Genomic DNA, 24,659 nt, shown 5'->3' on the forward strand with positions numbered 1-24,659 from the left:
AAGTGTTCTTGCCTTGTCTGTTTTCATAAACTCACAAATCTCAGTTTTGATTTTATTTTGTCTTTAAATCATCACCAATGAGATCAAATTTCATGGAATGAAAATTAAAAAAAATCGAAACTTAAATTCCGGGGATAGATCGTTTAAATTTGCTTAATTTTGTATTTCTATAACTTTAGTTCAAGCGTCTCTAACGAAATGAAATTTTGCTGAAATTCGAGTAAGACTTGCACCACATTTCTTACTTTGTATGCGACTTACGAAATAACAAACAAAAAAAGATTGTTTACGCTAATATGTTTATGTTTATACAAATACAGATTTGCATAGAAAGCCATAAAACTTTTTTTAAAAAAAGTTCGATTTTCGGAACAGCTGTTTGGCAAAAGCTTTTGGAAGAGCAGAAAGCTCGCTTGGTAAGTTCAGTACGGTATTTGTTGGTTCTCAACCAAACTACGGAATTTTTGCAGCGAACGGACGTGTGTGCGTGTTCTGGCTCTACAAGAGCTCAAAAAACAAAAAAAAAAAGAAACGAAGAAAGGAATATAAAGCAAAAGAAGCCTAATTTAATAACAATCAATTATTAGTAATCACCTAACCCGTTGCAGCAGACCGCCCATCCCGCCATTTCCCCAGCTGCCCGCGCTTTGCCATCCCAGCGACTGTAAATTTAGCACTTACCAAATTTCAATAAAAATAAAAAACATTCAAATAATAAAGCGAAAATTGATTTCGTAACTCGTAAAATTGAAGGACAGTGAGAGAACAAGAATTGTTATTAAAAATATATGTACACAGACTTGCGTTCTTAACACGCGGCAAGGTTTGCACGTGTGTGTGTGTGTGTGTGTGCGTGTAAAATGTAAAAAAAAAGAAAACAAAATAAAAAAAAACATTGCCCAGTGTTGTTGTTTGCTTCTTCTTTTTGTTTGGATAACCCGCACTAACACCTCCGCAGAGGATAACAATGTCCTATACCGAATTGGAATCGGGATACCAGGATATATCCCAACAACAGCAGCAGCAGCAGCAGCAGCAAAATACGCACCAGCCACAGCAGCGCGTCGGTTTCTACTTGGGATTACAGGATGGCAACGTATGCGCTCCATTTTTTTTTTACCACTAAACCCTAGCCTAACCCACTAAAATGATGCATTTTTTGACTTTTGAATGCTATACATACTATATGTATGTACATATATGTACATAAGTAATACATTGTGTGTCTATAGTGGAGGTCACAATGATAGCACTTAAATGGAAGAATTTATTAAACGATCTTGATTGCAAGATTTGGAAAGGCGATCAAAAAATGATGAAAACAATTTCAGTTTTTGTTCATTTCTGAGATAACACCTATTTTCAAAACAATGAAACTATTTAAAATTAAAAAAAAAAAAAAAGAATGTTCATTTGTTATATTTCTCTTAAGAATAATGATTTGATTTTTTGATTTCATAATAATATATTAAAAGTGTAGTTGTTCTGCTATTATAATGAGCCCGACTGTAGATTTTTGCATGCGGGGGCTGACGCTGACCCTGACTTTTTTTGCGGGTTTCTTGCAGTGGCAATTTCCCCTTTCCCCTTCTCCCACCCCAATCATTGTGGTTCTTCTCCCCAACAGCTGACTGTTCAATGTCAATGCCAAAAGCTTTTGCTCTCCTTAAGACTCTCTCTCTCTCTCTCTCTCTATCTTTCTCTTTTCTCACGCGTGTGTTTGTTGTGGTTTTCGATTGAATATTATTTACGTCCTTATCGCAAAAAAAAAAACAACAGTACTAAAACAACAAATGGGCAATAGCTTCGATAAGTTCGGGGGCGGTGGGCGCGGCCCAACGGCAGGACGCCGTTGGCTGACGCACGTAAACTCTACTCCGAATCTGGGAGGTATGTGTCCTCCTACACTCAAAAAAATGTACTAGAGAAACTATAAAAGGTTTTATTTAAAATAGTAACTAAAACAATGATCAGAAATAGTGCTTTTCAAACCCATCAGTCTTTTGTTTTACAAACTTGTCATTATTTTATAATTTTAACTTAAGCTTGTGTTTATATATGTTTTTTTAAACATAACCAATGATACCTGTCAAACCAATGATACCTTTACAAAAAAAATTACTATTTTTAAAACAAATCAGTGCACTAGAAATATCGGTGTTTGTTGTTTTCGAAATAGACTTTCTAAATGAGTAGCCAATTTTCTTTTCAAAATATTTTAAATTTTTTCATAAAATACGGTATTTGTAGAATTGATCATCTTATTTTAAAATTGTAAATTTCATTTAAAGTCTATAATGCCCGAACACAATTGTGTTTAAAATATGTGATATTTGCATCAATTGTAATTATTTTTATTAAGCAAAACAAGTCGCTGATGAATTAGGTAAACGATTACGCATATTTAATATATTTAGAATTTCTCCGAGTGCATTGACTATTTCTGTGCGCAGTTCACTCTCTTGTATCCTTATTCTTTCGCCCACCCGCTTCTATTTTTACCGCCCCCTCGATAATCCAGAGACAGACGTCAGCGAGCTGGAGCCTCTGGAGCCGCGCTCCTCATCATTCTCCCATCCGGTGATTCTATAGTTTTTGCACTCGTTCTTGTTTTTGTTTTTGTTTTTGTTTTCGTTATTTTGTTATTTTGTATTTCTTTGCTCGCTTTATTAACTGAAATTTTTTTAGCAATGTAGTTTTCTATGGTTTCCGTTACGTTTTGATTGTTTACCCAATTTGCAAGAGCGCTAAATTTTAATTAAATTTTCGGCTTCTTCGCTGCATAAATTAATTACCCAGTTATACCAGTTATTTGTTCAATTTGTTTGTTTTGGTTTTGGCTTCGGACCCAGGAATCTGGAATCTCGGGTGACACCAATTCGGGCCCAATTGCAACTCCAGATCCGCAGTTAAGGTCCGACTTTTGAACGGTGCGGTTAAAGTACCCGCATTGGTTTCTCCAATTAGTATTAAGCCATTTTTTTTTTTTGGTGAGCGTTACAGAATTTTCTACAATGAAGAAGCATTACTTACTTACACTGACTGGCTTCATAGAAACCAAAAGAACAATTTAATTTATGTGAATAATCTTTAAGTGATATACCATAGATACGAGTTTCAACTGGTTCGGGAGAAATAGCGGTGAAAGTTTAAAATTTAAAATTTCGATTATTGGAGTTTAGAGTTTTAGCATTATTCTTTCAATTCAACGACGCCGAAACTCCGTTCAATAGTTTTTTTTTAACACATTTTTAACGCTGTTTTCGAAATAAAAGTGTTTGTTCTTTCTATGTGGCTTTTTGCTCTGTTTAAGGGCCTTCAGTTTTATTAAACAGTTTGAGCTGGAAAAGAATTTATAAAACCCCACCCAATTTCGGATTAAAGTTTTATTTATATTTGTACTGAACCGTTGTTTATGATTTCTAGGAATCTATGGAACTAGTAAAATAAAAAAGCTTTACTTTACTTTGCCTTTATGGCTTTCAGATCAGTTTAATATAGAAAATCATTGCCTTCAGGTAACACCGGACGTAATGTTTTGTAAAATACAAATAATAAATTACACCTGTATCATTGTTAACACGAATCGTGATTCAGCTTTCTTGTAATACAGAAAGAGAGAGAGATCCCAGAAAGATATGTACCGATCTCGGGTAGATATATACATATGTAGGTACATTATATATATATATATATATATATATATATATATATATATATAAAAGGTGATAATTTATCAGGAAGATCATATCGTTTGGCATTTGTTTGCTGTCTCAATCGGTTAGGTCTATACGTAGAGCAAGTATTTACTTGGCCAATTGGCGCTTAGGCGATTTTTCTGCCAGATCTGTGCTTCAAGATCCACAGAGCCCTTATCACTGGAATTCTTATCGGCCTGCTCCGCCGCCCGTTACCGGTTGGCGCTGTATTGTCGTTGCTCTTTGTGTCGCTCTTGTTGTCTTTGTAGTCGCTTTCATTAACACTGGCCGATCGGCCGGACGTGCCCGCTATATAAGTTGTAGTTAAGTCGTGTCGTCAACAAACGAAAGCGACGATGATAACAAGACGCCTCCAGCATGTCGAAACAATTACACAAAGAGAACGCGCCCTCTCCATATTTCTCTCACTCTTGGCCTTTCCATGCACTGGAAAAATATCAACTAAATATATGTATGAAATTTGAAAAATGTCATAATAAGCAACTTCATTTTATTTAATTCACAACATTTTTTTGTACAAAACTCTTATATGTGTAACAGGATGATTTTTAATGGAAACTTTAAGACTATTTACTTTAGTAATTATCTTTAGACTGACACTTTTTTGTTAAAGCTTCTTTAACATTCTTATTATAAGTATCGAAAAATAAATATATTGCTTTAAAATCACAATAACTTGACATGAATTTTTAAATTTCATTATTATTTAAAAAAAAAAACTCTTTCAATCGGATCCTAATTAAATTCCATAAAAATTTGAAAGTGGCTTTGGAGCTGAACTAATTAAATTGGCGTGTTATGAACATTTATATATATTTATACATTTATACATATTTATTTATACATAGTTGAAACAGACATCCCTTAAGTTCTCAGTAAAATAAACGATGAATTTTCGCTGAGTGTATTTCCCTATCTTTCTCTTTGTTCGACGAGTTCTCTTTCTGTTTTTTGTCTCTTGCTGATCAGATTCTCCTCAGACTTCGCGAGTGGGCGCACCACAGACCAATTGGCGCAGGCCCTCAAACAATCCGATACGATCCGATTCAATCCCCAGCGATCCCAAGCAAACCGTTTTGTTCAGAACCGTTAGTCAGTTGGCCGCGTTGCACGGAACAGTCGTTATACAGCTGACCTCGTCGTTTGGCGGTTTTTATTACGATATTTGTTATTTGTTCGGGTTAGGTCATCAGTTTTGGGGGAATTCGCCTCACAAGCACGTACGACTTAATGCATCGGATTCTCCATCAGTGTTGTCAACTACAGATTACAAAAGTGTAGCTAAAACAATCTACCAAAGTGGGCAAAGATAGATAAGGCTAATAATAAAACAATATAAACCATTAAAACACATATTTATGAAGTTTTGTAAAGGATTAACTTCTGTTTTTGGCAAAACACGGCGTAATTTCTTCAAAGTTGGCCATCTATTTTTCGAATTTCCTGTTTTGTGTAGTGTTTTAAATGAATAACAAAAAATACAAATATTCCTTTTAACAGTTTTGGAAAATTCAACGTTTCAAAGAAGTAATAAAAGGTTAAAGCTGTTCCCCTTGGCACACTTTTTAACCTACCTTGTTGTTTCTTCAAAAATTCATAACTATTTTTTTAATATTTAAATAATAAATATAAAACAGTTAATATTTATACAAAAGTTTTTCAACTTAATGCTTAATATAAAATAGCTCGACTATTTATTTATTTCAAGAATTACCTTAAAGTTTTAAACTTCTCCAAAACCAAATGTAAAACTAAACGGATTTCTGGCTTATAACTTAGAAAAAAAACAGAAAGTAGCTGAGTTGGCAACACAATGGATTGGATGCTAAAAAGTTGCCTCAAAATTAAATGGTTTCCGGTTTTCCACCATAGAAAGAAGTTATATTTACGTAGAAAGAAGCTGAGTGGGCCAGACAATGGAGTGGACGTGGTTTAAGGACTGGTGGCGTCTCAAAAAGCTCCGATCGCGTCATCAGCGGCATAAAAAGAAAGAAGCAGCGGCGGCAGCCGCAGGAGCTGCAGTAACCGCTGCAGCGGTTTTGCCGGGCTCGGATTGCAAGGTGGAAGGCGCTGGTTTCAAGGATCCGCTGACTAATCGGCGTCACAGCTTGGACGCGGTGCCATCGGATGGAACTATAGCCAGACGTCGACGGGGTCGTGGTCGCGATCGTTTGCGTCGTAATCGCTTGCTACAACGCCAGCGACGGAGTCAAAGTGCCGGAGTTCGCAGTCAACCGGGCACGGAGAACGCGCTCATTAGAAGCCAGGACGACGACGATGGGGAGTACGGACCCTTCAACGTCAGTGATTACGAGGATTACGGGCCGAATCATGGGAGCGACGAGGATAGCGATGACTTTTGCTTCTGCGATGTCTGTATGAATGTAGGTCTCTTTGTTTAGTTCAAAGATGTTGATTGATGAGTAACTATGAGACACTAATGAGTCGCCGAAGTTGGAACGAATTGAGCGCTAATTGGTTTGTTGGTCGGGCGACATCTCAACCGGTTTAGTTCAATGTAATTTGAGCTCTTTGTTGTCTATTTATTGACTTTTAAGTCGCTTGCTTTGGTTGAAAAACTTCAATTTTAGAGATTCTCAAACAAGTGATCTAAATCCGATTCGTTATCAATGCATACAAAGTTTACAACCGCTAAGTAATATTATGGTATTTGTGTTTGGTTTTTATAATCCTGCTGAAATGTAATTGATTTTAAAACAGTACAAAATGTTTATCGATGCATAACATTTTTACTACCGCTAAGTAATTGTTTCGTTTTTTAAACTTTCTTGACTAACAACATTTGAATTGTTTTAGCTTATAACCGATTCGTTTTTATGTTCCTGAAAAAATTTATACATAACAAGTTTGCTATTACTAAGTAACCGTTTCGTTCTTAAAACTTTCTTGTATAACAAATTAGAAATCGTTTCGGCTTATAACCGATTCGTTAATGGTTAATAACCGTTTCGTATATAGGGGACACTTTTGACATCGATTTCTACCATGGTATTTCTGTTTTTATAATCCTGAAGAAATTTACTAGATTTTAAAACATGAAAAAAAGTTTCAAAACATTGATTTCTAAGTTTCTTGTTATGGTTCTTAAACATTAATAACTTACAAATTTTTAACCGATTCGTTGATGTTTTATAAACGTTACCCATATGAGGCGAATGCCTAAAATCTGTGATTTTTTTTTTATTCCGGGAGAAAACAATCAGATTTGCCATTGTAAACTGAGCGTTACCTTTTTGTTAAACGATTTTCACGATTTGCTAAGCTCGCAGTGCTTTTCAGAACAAAGGAAACTCAATATATAACATTTTTTAGAGCCAAAAACGAATAAATCATGTACAAGAAATAAGGAATTTAACTAAATTATATATGTGTATGTAACTCAAAAAATCAGGTAGGCGAGACTCCAGATATTCCGCCCGCTGCCTGCTAACTGCCTGCGCAAATCTCTCTTTCAATCCGAGCCAACTCATTGATGACCGCTTCCTTGTGTTTTCAAAGGGCGACACGGACTTTGGGGACAGCAATGACGGCATGGACTCCGACACGAGCACCTCGTCCAGCAACAGCAAGCAGGTGGTCGTTGGCATCTGTGCGATGGCCAAGAAGACACAGTCGAAGCCGATGAAGGAGATCCTCACACGACTCGGTGAATTCGAGTTCATCAAACTGGTGACGTTCGAGGAGAACGTGATCCTGCGGGAACCGGTCCAAAATTGGCCCACTTGCGACTGCCTCGTCTCCTTCCACTCGAAGGGCTTTCCACTGGAGAAGGCCATCGAGTATGCTCAACTTAGGAATCCCTTTGTCCTAAATAACCTGCACATGCAGTATGATATTCAGGATAGGAGAAGGGTATACGCCATTCTGGAGAAGGAGGGCATCGAGATACCGCGCTATGCCGTCCTCGATCGCGACTCCCCGGATCCCAAACGTAAGTTTTATATATATATACCATATATGAAGAAGTTCCTGCTCATTCGGTAATATAAATTTCTATCCGCCAGATCATGAGCTTATCGAATCGGAGGACCATGTTGAGGTCAATGGTATCACCTTTAACAAACCGTTCGTGGAGAAACCCGTCTCGGCAGAGGATCACAATATATACATCTACTACCCAACATCGGCGGGCGGCGGAAGTCAACGACTATTCCGGAAGATCGGTAGCCGGAGCAGCGTATATTCCCCGGAGTCGAGGGTGCGAAAGACAGGATCGTTTATCTACGAGGACTTTATGCCCACCGATGGTATGCAACTTGCTCATTATGCACCCATGTTCTATGCAGCTGTAGGTACTTTCCCAAAAATTTCCCTACTCCCCGCTTAGTTCCCCTAAAATAATGGGAGGTATCTACATATTCCCATCTAGATGCTTCCCCAGGTATACCGATTTTTTTTAAACTCAATTTGCTTTTGTTTTTTTATTTATTTTTTTTTTAATAGTTTATTTTCAATTTTTGTTGCTGTCAAAAAAATTACTTTACCTTTGGGTTTTACAAACGTTTTTTTTTATTTAAAACAGGTCTACAAACATTTACAACCTATAAATTTCTTATTAAAAAATACATTTATTTTTGAAACCACGAATTTAAAATTTTTTTAATTTTGTTATATATACAATTGGATATAGAATTATATTAAGATTAATATTCATAATAATGATATTTAGTCATATTTTTAGTTCCCTTCCGCCAGATTTGCTCGGAAGAGAAACTGTGTAAAGAGAAATAAAAAAAAGCTGTAAAAACATAAAATATGGATTTAGAAAAACTGTGTACCTTCTCCATTGCAACCCCTCCGAAAACCCCGCTAATCCACTGTTTGCTCTGGCTGTCTGTTGTTGTTATGGCTTTGGCTAGCTCGAATCTTATAGACCCACCTAATCTAATCCTCCAACGAAGCATCGCTCATTGTGCCTTGTCCTCCTGCGTTTCGATCCGCACGCGCCGCTCATCGCCAAGCTCACAGAAATCTAGTAAATAGACAAAAAAAAAATAATAATAAAAAAAAAAAAAAAAAAATTATATTAAAAAATAACCAAAACCAAATAGAAAAACACCGATACACACCAGTGGACGCCAGTCGAACGCACTGAATCCAGCATCACCTTTACAACTTAGTGTACTTTTCAGGCACGGACGTCAAGGTGTACACCGTTGGGCCGGACTACGCCCATGCCGAGGCCCGCAAAAGTCCCGCCCTGGATGGCAAAGTAGAGCGCGACAGCGAGGGCAAGGAGATACGCTACCCGGTGATCCTCAATCATTCCGAGAAGCTCATCTCGAGGAAGGTGTGTCTGGCCTTCAAGCAAACCGTCTGCGGATTCGATCTGCTGCGTGCCAACGGGAAGAGCTACGTCTGCGATGTGAATGGGTTCAGTTTTGTGAAAAACTCGAACAAGTACTATGATGACTGCGCCAAGATACTGGGCAACATGATCCTTCGGGAGCTAACGCCCACACTGCACATCCCCTGGTCGGTGCCGTTCCAGCTGGACGATCCACCCATTGTGCCCACCACTTTCGGCAAGATGATGGAGCTGCGCTGCGTGGTGGCCGTAATCCGACATGGCGATCGTACGCCCAAGCAAAAGATGAAGGTGGAGGTGCGCCATCCCAAGTGAGTATACCTATCTGTGCTGTAATGTTTCAAGGCATCCATATTAAAACCAATATAATTCAAACAGATTCTTTGAGATCTTCGAGAAGTACGATGGCTACAAGCTGGGCCACGTCAAGCTGAAGCGGCCAAAGCAACTGCAGGAGATACTGGACATTGCCCGCTTCCTGCTCAGCGAGATCCACACGAAGGCCCATGCCGAGATCGAGGAGAAGGAGAGCAAGCTGGAGCAGCTGAAGAACGTCCTGGAGATGTACGGCCACTTCTCGGGCATAAATCGTAAGGTTCAGATGAAGTACCAGCCAAAGGGTCGTCCACGCGGCTCCAGCTCCGATGACAGTAAGTCCGCTCGGATTCCCCCATATCCAAGTGCCTCGATTAACAAAAGCGAAGCCAATCTAGCAGCGGATCAGCCTGTGGAGCCATCGCTGGTCCTCATCCTCAAGTGGGGCGGCGAACTGACGCCAGCCGGTCGCATCCAGGCGGAGGAACTGGGCCGCATCTTTCGGTGCATGTATCCAGGCGGACAGGGCAGATCGGATTACTCGGGCACCCAGGGCTTGGGTCTGCTAAGGTGAGATTACCCTCTCTTCTCAAAGCTCTATTATCGATTATGCACATTATATGGTGTACTTCAATTCACATTTACTGTATATAGCATTAATCTTTTGGCCATTTCATTCGCAAAAAGCATTTCTTTGCTCTCTTTGCATCTGTTTCGGGTGTATTTGTTGAAAAGTATGTACTCTACAAACAGTATTTGCGAAATAAGTACTTAGGTAAGGTAAAATATACACCATTTTACCAGTTTGTAGGTAAGGTAATCATTTTTTTTTTGTCATGTCACCCTAAGACATGGTAGAGTTCAGTTTTTGATGATATATGTTAATTCTGTCAATATCCATTGACAAACAACATTTTTTTTATAATTAAACCATTATTTTAGAAGTTCTTGGTAATTCAGTTTTATTATGACGTCACTGGATGTTTAAAAAAGAGAGTTCAGAATTTGAGACAGCCAAAGAGAGCAAAGAAACTGTTAGGGGGGGCGGCAGATGGCGCCACTTAAAACCCAATTGTTATCTGTGGGCATATATGTTTTGAAATATTGTAAGCGAAGTTTAAAAATATCATTTTATTTTGTATTCAGACTTTGAATATTGATAAAGTACCCAAATCTGAATATATTTAAGACAAGATAACTCTTTAAAAAGATCTATTGTTTCTTCCCAAAACTTAAGTAATCAATCAATTGTACTGCAGATTACACTCTACGTTCCGGCACGACCTGAAGATCTACGCCTCGGATGAGGGACGTGTCCAGATGACGGCGGCCGCCTTTGCCAAGGGTTTGCTGGCCCTGGAAGGCGAACTCACACCCATTCTCGTACAGATGGTGAAGAGTGCGAATACGAATGGACTGCTGGACAATGATTGCGACTCCAGCAAATATCAAAACCTGTGAGTATATATGTATTCTTAGACTTTGTAAACTTTATAATATGTTTTCAGAAGTTAGCTCACTCTCTTGCTTTAATCTTCAAATGCGTTTGTTATGATATGTTAAATAACTTCTTGAAGCTCTCTTTTTTAAGCTCTCATTACTTACGTTGTTCAATCGTTTATACATCTATACAGGGCTAAGGGACGCCTTCACGAGCTAATGCAGAATGATCGCGAGTTCTCCAAGGAGGATCGCGAGCTGATCAATCCGTGCAACAGCAAATCGATCACCCAGGCTCTGGACTTTGTGAAGAATCCGGTGGACTGCTGCCACCATGTCCACCAGCTTATCCGCGAACTTCTGCACATCATCAGCATCAAGAAGGACGACCCGAAAACCAAGGATGCGATCTTGTATCACGGTGAGACATGGGACCTGATGCGTTGTCGCTGGGAGAAGATCGAAAAGGATTTCAGCACCAAGTCAAAGCTGTTTGACATCTCCAAAATACCGGATATCTACGATTGCATCAAGTACGATCTGCAGCATAATCAACATACGTTGCAGTATGATCAGGCGGAGGAGTTGTATATCTACGCGAAGAACTTGGCCGATATAGTCATACCCCAGGAGTACGGATTGACGCCGCAGGAGAAACTGGCCATTGGCCAGGGTATCTGCTCACCGCTACTGAGGAAGATCAAAGGGGATCTGCAGCGGAATATCGACGAGGTGGAGGATGAGTTCATGAACCGTTTGAATCCGCACTACAGCCATGGCGTGGCCAGTCCTCAGAGGCATGTCCGTACAAGGCTCTATTTCACCAGCGAATCCCATGTCCATTCGCTACTCACAGTCCTGCGCTACGGGGGACTACTCAATGTGGTCACGGATGAGCAGTGGCGTCGGGCCATGGACTACATTTCGATGGTATCAGAGCTCAACTACATGTCCCAGATCGTCATCATGCTGTACGAGGACCCCACCAAGGATCCCACATCCGAGGAACGCTTTCACGTCGAGCTGCACTTCAGTCCGGGCGTAAATTGTTGTGTGCAGAAGAATCTGCCGCCGGGTCCGGGTTTTAGGCCTCATTCGCACGGCGACAATGCCTGCAATGTGAGTATGCAGTCCTCGGACGAGTCAAATCCCGCCAGGATCGAGGAGGAGAACGACTCGAATTCAGGAGAGGAGCGAGAGGGCAAGAAGCGAGCGGTAAGTGGATCACTTCTTTTTACTTCTTGACCAAGTCACGCAGATGGTGTTAAGTTATGCCTGCAACATAACGATATTAGCCCCTGTGTTCAGAATTATAAACGGATCTTAATGCTTTTCAAACATGGTGTTCTGTAAATCTATTAGACGGACTTATTCATTTCATTAGATCGTTCAATCCTGGAGGATTGCTCTTTAGTTTGGAGTCCCCAACATAGTGTACATATGTCTATAGAGTCTGTACTCTACGGGGCCCTTAATTGGGTTGCTTGGTGTCCAAATAATGTATAAAAAAAAAAAAAAAAATTAAAGTCTCTTTATCAATACTATTATTTAGTTTTGTGTGGTAGAGTCAGTAGTTATAATGATATGAGTGACTTTTAAAATAACTTAAATTAAATATTTGTTTTATGATAAATACGAGTTTGGCATTAATATTGAAAACCAACTTAGTTCTACTATAGCTACGACCAGGACATTTTTCAAATATTTTGACACAGTAAAACAATGAAGAGGTCAAATAGTGTTTTGGAATTAATAGACAAACTGGGTTAATTGTCTGGTTTATGTTTGATTGGCTGTTCCTTGGGGTAAGCCTTCACCTTATTTTAAGTGCCATTGATAATAGTATAAAAGTTATATTAATTCTAACTAGCGGTCTAGAATGTCCAGATTCGTTGATCAACCGTTAATATATAAGTAAAGCAGTATAGTATTTATATTTATATATGTAAAGTATAGTGTTTATACGAGTTACACTTGCATACATGGCATCCGAATTAATGGTTCGTTACTTTATTTTGTTACAGTCCACCGGCCAAAGGAGCTCGGATCGCAGCGCGGAACGCACCTCGCCCGCCTTTGGATTCAACAGGCTGGAGCTGCGATCGAAGCAGTTCAAATCGAAGCCCATACCCATTGGAGCCCATCACACGGTCAGCGGCCACGAGGCAATGGATCTGGCCAAGCGGCTGAACGAGGAGCTGGCCTCTCAGCAGCAGCAGCAGCAGCAGAACCAGCAGCTCCGCCCCATCAGTCCGGATATCCGGGCAGTGAGTCCCGACTGCGAGCCACGTTCCCGGAGCTTCGAGCAGCGGCCCTCCTCCGGCGTCTGTGCCAAGGAGCCGGGTACGTATGTTTGGCCAGGGTCTGACGGTCGATCGAGCAAAGCTTGCCGCCGCCGCCGCCTTCGCCGCCGCCTTCGCAGCCGCCTCGTCCCTAGGGTCGGGTACCCACCATCCACCCACCACCCACCCCAGTTACCCAAAGATAATCCAAGTTCCTTTCTTTGTCTAACACATCTCTCGCATCCACCCGATTGGCTATTCCCAGTTTTAGACTAATCCGCACTGAAACGGTTCGGTTTTCCCCACTCAAACATTATTGTGTGACATGATTTGGCAGAGGAGGCAGATGGGAAACGCAATTAAATAGTAATCTTGGTAAAAAAAATAACAAATATTTTGCTGTCTTTAAATCTAGACAGATTTGATTTACTTATCCGAATTGTGGTTTTTGTATATAAGATAATTTTATGGCAGTGGCATAACTTCAATTTCAAAGATAAGGTTTTAAAAGTTGTTTTTTTTTGTGAGAAAATTGGTTCATTTCAAGAAACATGAGGAAGATAAGTTTGTATATTCAACGAGATATTCCCTCTGCCAGATTATCCATCTTCGGTTGTGCCGAAGAACCCACTGTTTTAATTTATTGAAATTGTGCATAACTTCTTTTCATCTCTTATGGTTTTTAAGATATATTTTTTTTGTGGGGTTCTTTGCATGCCGTTCCTTTGTTTTCTGTGTTTGCGTCTCACGGTTTCCCGTCCGCACTGCCACCTAACACCACTGGGGATCCCCAAGACTAACACTACAGGAAGGAAATCCCTACCCGAAAATCCTGAACTCGCTTTAATTTTGTCTTATATATTCGCCACCCCCCCTCCCCACCCCCAGAATATTTCGATGAGTTTGACTCCTTTTATTAATATATATATATATATATATATGAATAGATAATATATATCCTTTAGCTAGATGCCTCTCTATTTCGAATGGTAATCGAATAATATTCAGTTGTCATTTTTTTTTTTTTTATCATTTTTCACTATTGCTGAAGAAAAAGTTCTAAAGAATTTCCATCTGTATCTCTCTCGAGCTGTGCCCAACATTTTTTGGTTTTCATTTTTTTAATTGTATAACGATCGAAAAGAGACACACACACACACACACACACCCAGGACACATAACACACTTAAACATACCTTTTTCGTTATATATTATCTCGATCTGTATTTTTTTTAAATGAAAGAACAAACTACAATGTTTGACGAGAAAAACTGAAAATCTATAAGCATCTGGCCGCGGAATCCCGTGTACTTGGCAATGCTGGTTACACTGTCTTAGCCACACACACAAACACACACACAGCGACTCTTGCCACGCCCCGCACTCCAACCACGGCCCCACAAAAGGCAGCTGAGCCCCAGGAAAAATTTTCACCCACTCGCTTCTTTTGTTTAGAAGAACATTTTTTTTTTAAATTTTTGCTGGGGTCCAGCTACCGATGGTCACACTTTGTTCTATCCCCCTTTGTTGCTCCTTCTCTCTCTCTCTCTCTCTCTCTCTCTTTCTCTTTCTCTATCTCTATAACTCTGCCTGTTTATCTGTCTCCATTTGTCCTGTCTATCTACCTATGTTTTTGTCTCAGTGCATGAAAAGCAAAGATTTGAAAAATATTGGAAAATAACTGCAAAAATTAAGTTTGATTTTGTGGAGTTATCTTGTCTGTGTCTGTACGTTGCTCGTTGTTGTTGTTTGCAGACCCAGACCCTCTACCGCCCACCCAACCACCCACCCACTCCCGCCAAACATATACATGCGTAGGAACACATAACTACCTACAGAACATATATTAGAACACAAGGACCTAATCGGACTCCAAACCCACATATGTACTCTTTCGAAGCCTGAACTGTGCCATGTTCTACTAAAAGCTAATACTAAAGCCTCTGCCGCTGCAGCCCCCAAGTTTGCCAGCTTTAAATTTGTCTAAATGCTCTTGGGTATCAATTATTTTTGTAAATTTCGGATAAAACTTGTGTTTAGATATACAAAACTTTGGATTAAAATTTAAAGCTGAAATACGTAGACATAAGAACTTCCTAGGAACAAAATATATAGTTTTGAAAAACAGTTTTCGAAAACGCAAGTGCAAGGTTAAGACAATAAGTTAGCAGACACAATTTTTTATTTATTCTTTCTCTCAATATTCTGTTGCTACAAGAGAATTTTATATTTAATGCACTGATAGGTTTAATTTAGAAATGTTCTATAAATTAATAATACTACTGGATAAAAGTTACAACTTTCGTGCGAATATTACCAACGAAATTTCACAAATTGTATTTTTTTTTAATATTAGTTACAATTTAAGAAATCTTAAGGGTATTGCAAGAGCATTTTCCTTACCTTTCGGCTTGCCGATTTTTTTTTTTGGCTCCCTTACGTTTTAATTTTTTGTTTTAAAATTGTTTTTCGTTCGTTTTTTTGTCTATTCCCTTGTTTTCAACGAACCTTTGTTTTTCAACGAACTTTACGCGATCTTCGACATTTTAATTATCTCGGCTAATGAGTTTTCTATTTGTACACACCAATACATACAACAACGCACGGACACTCAAAATATTCGAATAAATCAATATGTGGCTGACTTTGGACTGGAAACTCGAATCCACCATCATGTCTTACTAACTACCCACATCCTGACTTCATTTTGCTCTTGGACTGATCGTGACTTTGACCTTTAGTAGTTGGGTCTAATTCTAAAGAGGTTTCTCAGGCAGTTACGCCTCAATTTGAGGATATTACCGAGGCTCGTACTGCTGAATTTGCCGAAATAACCCATGCTCGAGTAGGCGTGACCAATAGGTCGGATGGTGGAAATCGCACGGCTTTTCAGATTCGGGTTACGGACAGTTTGTCCTTCTTCAAAATTGACTCATCGACGAACGAACTGCCGTTGTCGGAGATTGATTTCTCGCTCCACCCGGCAACGCCGCAATGCGGTCCGTTGTCACACAAACGCCTCCATGTACTGACCATGCGGCGCATGGAGAGCTGTGACGAGGGCGACGATCTCGAGCAGCTTAGGCACCTGCCGCAGATCTCGCCGATGGCCACCAACGAGCGGCCATTGAGCTCTTGCAATTGCAGCAGCTCAGCGGTTCAGGCGCACTCGCACTCCAAAAGTCTGATGGACTTGGGACAGGCGATTGCACCGATTGCTCCACCAGAAACTGGGCAGGATTTGGAGACGGGCGGTGAGGCGTCAACTGGGGCGGAGGTTAGTGCCAGCAGTTTCGATGATGACTTCCAGTTGTCCAGCTCTGCACCGGCCATCCTGATGAGCTCGCACTTTAGCCAAAGGCCTTTGGTGGCCAATCTTTCGCCCATGGCGCATGCCACCACCTCGCCCACAGCCTCAACTTTACGTCTCTGCCAGGATATGGACAAGGCTTCGGCTTCAGCTTCGGCTTCGGCTTCGGCCACATCATCTGCTCAACGCAAGGCCACCAGTAGCTCCTGTGACCAGCTGTCCATGCCAGCCTCGGCTCCTGCTGTGACGGAAAATCCGTTTCGCTTCGCCGCTTCATCAGTGGGTGCGGCAGCGGCAGCGGCATCGAGTGCCTGTTTTGTGAGTTGCTTCGAGCCAATCGAAGAGCAGGTCACTCCCACCATGGAGGTGGATGCACAGCCACCGCAACCAGAGCCTCAAGTGGTGTATAATTTGCCCACGTTGCTGATCACGGGCGTAGCCAGTAACACCGAAATGACGAGCAAAAAGGAAGCCAGTAGAATGACAAAGACACCAACAATTTCAACAATTTTTGCACCAGTAGATGGGGAAATATCTCAGGATATAGCTCTATCAATAGATATAGGAAAACAGACAGCAGAATGTACAACAATAGTTACACCAACTCATATTACAATAGATACAACAACGATTGCACAGGTAGTTACACCAACAGTTACACCAACAGATACAACAACTGATATAGAAAAAGCAATACCAACTGTTACAACCACCGATATTTCAAAAGGTATACGAAATGTTACACCAATTACGTCACGAACAGCCATCCAAACATCTCCACCAACATTTACAACATCCAACTCCAACTCCAACACCACCACCACCACTACAACAACAGCAGCAGCAGCAGCTTTGTTTGATAATACAAGAACAATATCTTCTAATCAACCATTTACTAACCAATTCCAATCGATCGATCCCACCTCAAACGACGCACCACACCAACATCATGAACATCAACATCAACATCACCATAAAAACTCAACAACAACGATCACCAATCAACAACAACAACTACAACTACAAATATCATGCACCATGAATAACACACTGAACGAAAACACCACCACCACCACCGCCACAAATACAAACACCACTACCACGACCCCGTCTTGTTGTACCACTACCATCGCCACAGATAGCCAAGTTTCGGTGTCGGTTTCGGCCTCGGTGTCATCGGCCAACTCGTCCACGTCGTCGCGTCGCCAAAGACACAGTATTGCCGGCCAGATGTCCTATATGAAAATGTTGGGTTTCGGTGGTTTTAGCAAAAAGATGGCCACCAGTGCGAATAGCCTTTTCAGCACCGCCGTCATCAGCGGCAGTTCGTCCGCCCCAAATCTTCGCGACATGATACCGGTCTCGTCATCCGGTGAGTACACAAAATCGATCTATTGAGCCATGATATGGAACCCTAGGGTAGTGTTAACTTACAACTATAGATTTTATTGATTTAACCAAAAGATGTAATAAGATATGAGTCCTATTGTCAATACAGAAATTCATTTTACAATTTTTCCGACTACGTATATATATACTCTTGGTCGGGATCACTAGGCGAGTCGATGGACAGACTATCGACCCAATAAAGTATTTATACTCCTTATCAGCATCATTAGAGAGTCGGAGAGTCGTACTTTTCAATGAGTACAATATACCCTCTTACTCTACTAGTATACGGGTATAATTAAATAATTATCTATTGTGTAACTCGCTAAGAAAATATTTCTTTAACAATGATTCGGTTTTGTAATTCTTAAAAATTAAAAAATAAATTGAGTGCCTTATAATGACAGCTATTTCCCGCAGGATTTGGCGATGTGCCACCAATCCGGCCACTTGAGACGCTGCACAATGCCCTGTCGCTGCGTAAACTGGACAGCTTCTTGCAGGACATGATCCTGGCGCAGATCTTCAAGACGCCGACAGGATCGCCGCCGCGTGGCTTTGCCAAGAGCACCTTGCCAGCGGTCTCCTCGATGACGCTGAACGCCACCGGCAACGAGGCGCCAGTGGTCGGTCAGCCGGCGATGCCCAAGCCCGCAACGCCGACCTTTGACCGCCGTGGCAGCGAGTACGGATCCACGATCGATGCCCATCCGCAGGAGAGCCAGTGCCCCATTATGGACGACAGCAACTCCGCGCTGCTGCAATCGCTGGCGGAAAAGATGCAGCGTAAGTGCAGAAAAATGTCGGTGGTCGAGTGGCAGTACTGAGCTGAGCTGGACGAGATCTGGTTCACCTTTTTCTTATGTACCCCTTTCCCATCAAAATTCAAGATTAGCCAAGCACACAAGTTTATATTTATTTATCACAGTTTTCAATTAATGTTCAAATTTTGCAAAGCGCATATATTTAATAAAGATGTTTTATTGATGTTTTGCGAAATCAAATGTATATATATTTTTGCCTGCTGATTTTATAATTATCAGATCTTGGCTTTAAGCATAATATATTTTTCATTATAATATTTTATCATTTTATTTAAGTAAAAACAATTTTTATAAATTTTTTTTGTTAATTAAATTCTAAAGAAATTTTGTTTTCGAGCATTTGTAAAAGTCTTTGATTGAGAAAAATCTATTTTCTCAGATTTTTTTTCGTAAAATTGTTTTGATCTTTAGATCAAATTTGTGATTTTTACAACCTACTCAGAAAAAAGAGTTTCGAATATATTTTTCCTAATTTAATTTTGATTAATAAACCTATTTTTTAATTTATTTATATTTTTTTCAGAAAATCCAACAGAGCCAAGCATTTAAAGCAAATGCAACAAACTCTTTATTTTTACCTCTTTGTGTATGTTAATAACCAATTAAAATTGATATTTATGCATAGAAATGTTTGTCATTGTGTCTTAAGTTCGATAAGTTCTTAGATCTTTTAATCGGAATTGAAATAAATATGGCAAGAAGTGTAACGATATGTATTTATTAAGATGATTGTGTGTATGTAGGTGCGGTTTTATTTCCTTTCATAATCTTACTTTTAGGTACAAATTTGTAAACTTTCAATTTTCGCTTTTTAATTGTGGCTATTTCGCTTGCCTTTTTTCCTACCATTTTTTCGCACTTCATCTTTCTGTCTTACCACTCTTTAAAAAGTTCCTTACATTCATTTTTACCTCTTCATTATGTCTGCTTGATTTCAAATAAATGTGCATTAGGGTAGGTTAAATTCAAATTTTATTGAATAGTATTTAATGTCATTTTGAAATTGTAAATTTATATTCTTGCTTTTATAATAATGCAAGCATTTAAAAGTTTTAAAGTTCAGGATATATGAATTTTCTTTACAACATTGCAAATGAGATTTTTTCTTGTCCAACATAAAACAGCAAAAAAGTTAAGTTAAGTTAATATATATTGAGAATAGTGAAAATGTGAAATTGTTCTTAAAATGTTCATTCAAATGATGACTATCTTAATGTATACGATATATATGAAATTATTTTCTGATTGATCCTTGTTTCATTATTTGTCAATTTTATTTTGGTCTCTTTTATCAATGGTTTAATATTATTTTTTTATTTTTTAAGATTTATCGTTATTAGTTGCTTATTTAATCCACACTCGCTTGCTTTTCATTTGCATTCATTTTTCGTTTCGCTGTTGTTCCGTTATGCATTGTTTCATTGTTGTCCGTCCTCATAATAAATTATTGTTAAACTAACATCTTTAACCCCTTGACCATCAACCACACACCCGTACACAAAAAGTTTGGCCGCAGGATAGTCTTCCGGCAGCCGAGGAGGAGGAAGTATCCCTACCAGATTTGGAAATGAAGCCCAGGTGACATAATATTTGTGCAATTTATTCCTATACCCTTGCAAAAGTATTTTAATTTCCGTATGTATTCCGTATATATATTTTAAATTTCGCTGTTTTTTAATTTATTTAAACATACGTATTTTAAATAATATCATAAAGCTGCCATAAAAGCAATTGAAAAATTCAACGGAAAATCGACATACCTTTCAAGTTTCTATACACTTTATAGAATATTTTGTTTATGTAATAGCTGCAAGGGTATATCAACTTTGGCCTGTCGAAGCTGTTATTCTTCAATAATATTTATTACATGCACTAATTTAATATTTGTTCAGTTTGGATCTAACCATGGAGATTATGGAACAGGGGACAACGGCAGCGCCCACCTCATTTGAGCCAATGAACCGGGACAGCCTGGAATCCGGAGAAGGAGCGGTTGGCGGTGGAATCTTTCTGAGCGTTTGCGAGGAACAGGGCAGTGGCAGCACCTGCCTCACACCAGTGAGCTTCGGCGTTGATCTCGACCTGAGCATGGTGGCCAATAAGGGCTCCATGACGCTGTCTATGGATGTGAGTGCATTGTCTTACTAAACTTTACTAAATTTATATATTTCGCTAACTGTACTTAAGTGGGGTAGGACTCTAAATTTGTTTTCTGCAGGGTATCCAACAGTTTTTGAACCGTTATCCTTAATCGGTAAAACCGAATCAAAACCGTAACTTAAACCGATATATGAGGAACCGATATAATAAAATCAAAGTAACCGAAAACAATATTTGATTCATTTCAACTCCCTGGATTTTTGTATTTTTTGAATCTACAGCCGATTGTTCTGAAATTGTTTTCATACTTCCACTTTTTTTAATAAACGAACATCGACATTTTTAGCAAAAGTCAACATTTTCACTTTCAAGAGCTGCCAAAAATAAGAAAGAATTGAAAATGAAAAAAAAGTTTTACCTTCACATTTTTTGTAGTCCCTTATATTTTGGATTTCCCTACTCTCATGTATTTTCGAATCATATTCTTTTTGCGACTTGCGAGTAACACTATTGGTTTCTTTGCCCTTCCAGGGATTTGAGGACGATGAGGATGCCACTTTGTCGGCGGCCACCACACCTTCTTTGCCGGCCGACTGTGAGCCACGACTGGAGACCTGCTACTGCTGCCCCAGTCATGCGGAGGGTCCTCCGGAAGTGGCCAGCGATGATCCGCGCTTCGGCTTTGCCCTGCCCGTTCGTGTCACCCAGCCATCGCCGGAACATGGTCGTCCCCTGCGCCGTGCTCATGATCCCGTCTCGCCAAGGATTCAGAAACAGATCAGCTTGTTCGAGGGCACTGCCGCCCAGGCTCAAGCAGTGGGTCAGGATAAATGCGAGTCCAGTGGCTCGGTTGGTGCGGGCGGTGCAATATTGCATGCCTCCATTAACTTGCCGGCGGCAGGTCCGCAACATCTGCGCCAGGATGCTCGGCTGCGAAAATTCGAGAACCTCACGCAGTCCACGTCGAACTCGAACTTTCCCTTCGAGAGCAACACTCTGAAGCGGGTGCCCATGGTGGCCACCGATGACTATGCCAACGTGAGCCACACCCAGAGCTGCATTAATCTCAAAAGCGACAGCAGCGGAGTCCTCGGGGGATCGCCGCAGCATCAGAAAGGAGGTGCCTATAGAAAACGGTTTTAGCCCTTATAATAGAGATAGATAGAGTCCAGTTATGGAACGGTATGTGCTTATTCGGTCAACACCTCTCGAAACACCAAAGATTTTCGAAATCGAGTCAATATTTAAGAAGTTATTGGCAGTTGACTCTGCAGCTCGGCAAATGGCGCCACATAGCCCCATAATTGTTTTCTGAGGGCATGTTTATTTTAATATTAGATAGCTATGTAACGGATATCTAATAGTATAGTATAATATAACTGATATCTTGAGTACAGCGTTCCTTCTTCAGTATGTAAAATGAGGAATTAAGTATACTCATAACTATTGAACTAGCCAGTAAGCACCCGACATCCTTATTTTGAATCGATTTTACTTTCTATTCCTAATACGTGACCCAAATAACCATTTTATTTGCATAATAGAATCCAACTCTAAAGTTCTTTCACTAAAAATTTCATAACTGATGCTTATTTTCAGCTGTTTACCAGCAAAGCTAGCGGGATTTTTTTATTTTGCTGATAATTCAAACTTATTAATTTATTTTTTATATGTAGACAAATGAGTTCCGAAGTTTCTGCTTTTATGAAAGCATTCAAACACTGCTTATATTGATCTTGGAATAAACATAAGCTTATAATACTTTTAATTTGTTCTCTGCAGGATCCGGTGGAGCAGGTGGAGTTGCTGGAGCAGGTGGAGTAGGTGGTGTCCCGGCGGAGCGGGAGCCACCGCGAGCCCACTACGGACGGATGATCAACGCCTGCTGCTCGGCCTCGGCCTCGCCGTCGCCCTCGCCGGGAGCGCTCATTGTCAAGGAGCGGTTCATCGAACCGCCAAAGCGGGGCGTCGTCCGCGGATACCATGGCAAAACGCAGTCCATGGACGCCGACTTCCTGTTCAACGAGTTTCTGCTGCTGCCGGCCATGGCACCCGCCAAACTATCGTTCGATAGCACAGATATCGATCGGGCCAGCGATGACGAGGCACCTAGCACATCGCAACAGAGGCACTCTTAACTTTCAATCCAACTACAAATCTAAAAAGCACTCGCATTCTTAAGCCAAGCCAATCTAACTCTAACTCTAACTCGTACAAGATATCGTTATTGCGGGCCTTATCGGAAAAATCGTTATCGCTAAAGCGAGAGCTATCGCAAATATCGACTTGCTGTCGGACTTTTTAATCTTAATCAAACTGTTTGTTGTTGTTAGGCCAAGAAAATACAAATAAAAGGCTTATCTCTTATTTTTGTCCAAAACAACATGGATTTTGATTTCAAAAGGCTATTAAAACTAATTGCATTGTTGGTAATGATGTAAAGCGTCAGTTGTAGATGACATATTTTGATTTTTTTTTGGATTTAGTAATGCTGATTTTTCTAATTCTTGCAAGTAAATATTAAAAATATATTAAACATGTTGTAACTGTAGCTAGATGGTGAAAAGGAAAATCTTTTCTACTTGCACTGATCTTAATCCACAGCGAAATTTTTGAAATATCAGACATGCAAAGCGATGCGGGCCATTACTCTACCGCCGAACACCTCTCTTCCAAAAGACAAACTATCTGTGGGTGCCTGCCGTAGCCTACTATACGTATGTACATATATCTTATGCAAACGTGCCTCGCATACGCAGTTTAGAATTCGCAATGGCACTCTGAATGTGGATCGAGGTTGACAAGTGAAACCGCTGGCCACCATATCCGTAGAACAGGTGGGTCATTGACAGCCGATCGCACTTTCACTTGGCCCGATCATTAGCATGGCATCATCGTCTCCATCCCCAGCTGCAGGCCATCATCATCAGCATCGTCATCATCATCATCATCTTCATTACCATCGTCATTGTTACCATCGGCTAGCGATTGTTGTCGCTGGTTGAGTAATCCCCACCTAGATCCGATGAAGACGACTTAACTTGGACTTCTTGGCAGCTGATATAATAGGCGAACCTGGTAAGGTGTCTTTTAAGAATAGTTTAACTATCAATAGGAAAACAGGAGGGTCCAAAGGGGATACTTTCAATGCTTTATATTTAAAAATTGTATTCATTTTGATATTAGCGAATACATTTACACATTTTAGTATCTTGCCATTTAAATTTCACTCTCTTAAATCCACTGGGAAAAAAGAAATATAATCATTCTCAATATAATGTAATATAAAGTAAATAATGTAGGAAAACGAAATGATAAATAAAATATATATATTACCCTTTGGATTTTCTAAAAAAAATATGTGTACGCCCGTGAAAAGTATTAAGTTTTTTTTTTCCACTCAAAGAACTTATCTCACTTATTAAATGTATTGTTTTAACGCACATTTGTTGTTTCTGCTTGGCAGAACGCAATGCATGCTGGTCTTTTGTTTGCACTTCACGTTGATGTTAAGCACAGTAATTAGTATAAGAAAACAAAAACAGAGATCGGCTAAAATGCAAAGGGAAACAACAAAACGTTTCCACTCAATTTAGTTTTTTGGTTAATTTTGCTAGCGCACCTCTTCTGTCTAACAAATTATTTGTAGGCGGTTGCAGAGGGGTATTCGAACTGTAACAAGAGCAAAAGTGTGGCCAGCACACACACTTTCTCAGTTTCTAATGTGCATACACTGAGGGAAATTACTTTTATAAATCTATCGAAGTAAAGTATCTTTGCCAGCTTAAATATAACTAAAATACTGTAAGATTTGATATTATTCAATTGTTTATTTTTTTAATCTGTGGGGGAAATAGCATTGCCAATTTTTCATATCAAACATTTATTAAAAAAGCACGTTAGCTAACATAATATTGGACACTTTATATAAAAAATACACATAAAATAAAT

At 39.8% G+C, this 24,659-nt stretch overlaps 1 protein-coding gene across 23 annotated transcripts; it reads left to right on the forward strand.

Annotated features, from left to right (window-relative positions):
- Nucleotides 1-448: 448 nt before the first annotated feature.
- On the forward strand, nucleotides 449-23,088 carry LOC108140867 (inositol hexakisphosphate and diphosphoinositol-pentakisphosphate kinase). 23 transcript variants are annotated; one of them, XM_041710832.1, is made up of 17 exons: nucleotides 467-483; nucleotides 1,780-1,890; nucleotides 2,522-2,580; nucleotides 7,239-7,671; nucleotides 7,745-7,987; nucleotides 8,861-9,359; nucleotides 9,427-9,698; nucleotides 9,753-9,933; nucleotides 10,623-10,820; nucleotides 10,998-12,018; nucleotides 12,828-13,146; nucleotides 15,827-17,767; nucleotides 18,205-18,570; nucleotides 20,114-20,186; nucleotides 20,501-20,735; nucleotides 21,240-21,828; nucleotides 22,491-23,088. In XM_041710832.1, exons 2-17 carry the CDS (start codon nucleotides 1,794-1,796, stop codon nucleotides 22,844-22,846), a joined length of 6,882 nt encoding a protein of 2,293 aa, XP_041566766.1. In that variant the 5' UTR covers nucleotides 467-483; nucleotides 1,780-1,793; the 3' UTR covers nucleotides 22,847-23,088. The 23 variants fall into 23 exon arrangements, with proteins under 23 accessions (XP_041566767.1, XP_017119360.1, XP_017119371.1 ...); XM_041710834.1 differs by lacking the exons at nucleotides 467-483; nucleotides 1,780-1,890; nucleotides 2,522-2,580 and adding exons at nucleotides 4,659-4,939; nucleotides 5,592-6,103 and having other exon boundaries at nucleotides 15,827-17,122; nucleotides 17,534-17,767; XM_041710831.1 differs by lacking the exons at nucleotides 467-483; nucleotides 1,780-1,890; nucleotides 2,522-2,580 and adding exons at nucleotides 4,650-4,939; nucleotides 5,592-6,103 and having other exon boundaries at nucleotides 9,765-9,933.
- The last annotated feature ends 1,571 nt before the right edge of the window (nucleotides 23,089-24,659 follow it).

The sequence above is a fragment of the Drosophila elegans genome, unplaced genomic scaffold, assembly GCF_018152505.1.
Source record: "Drosophila elegans isolate 14027-0461.03 unplaced genomic scaffold, ASM1815250v1 contig_149, whole genome shotgun sequence".
Taxonomy (NCBI): Eukaryota; Metazoa; Arthropoda; class Insecta; order Diptera; family Drosophilidae; genus Drosophila; species Drosophila elegans.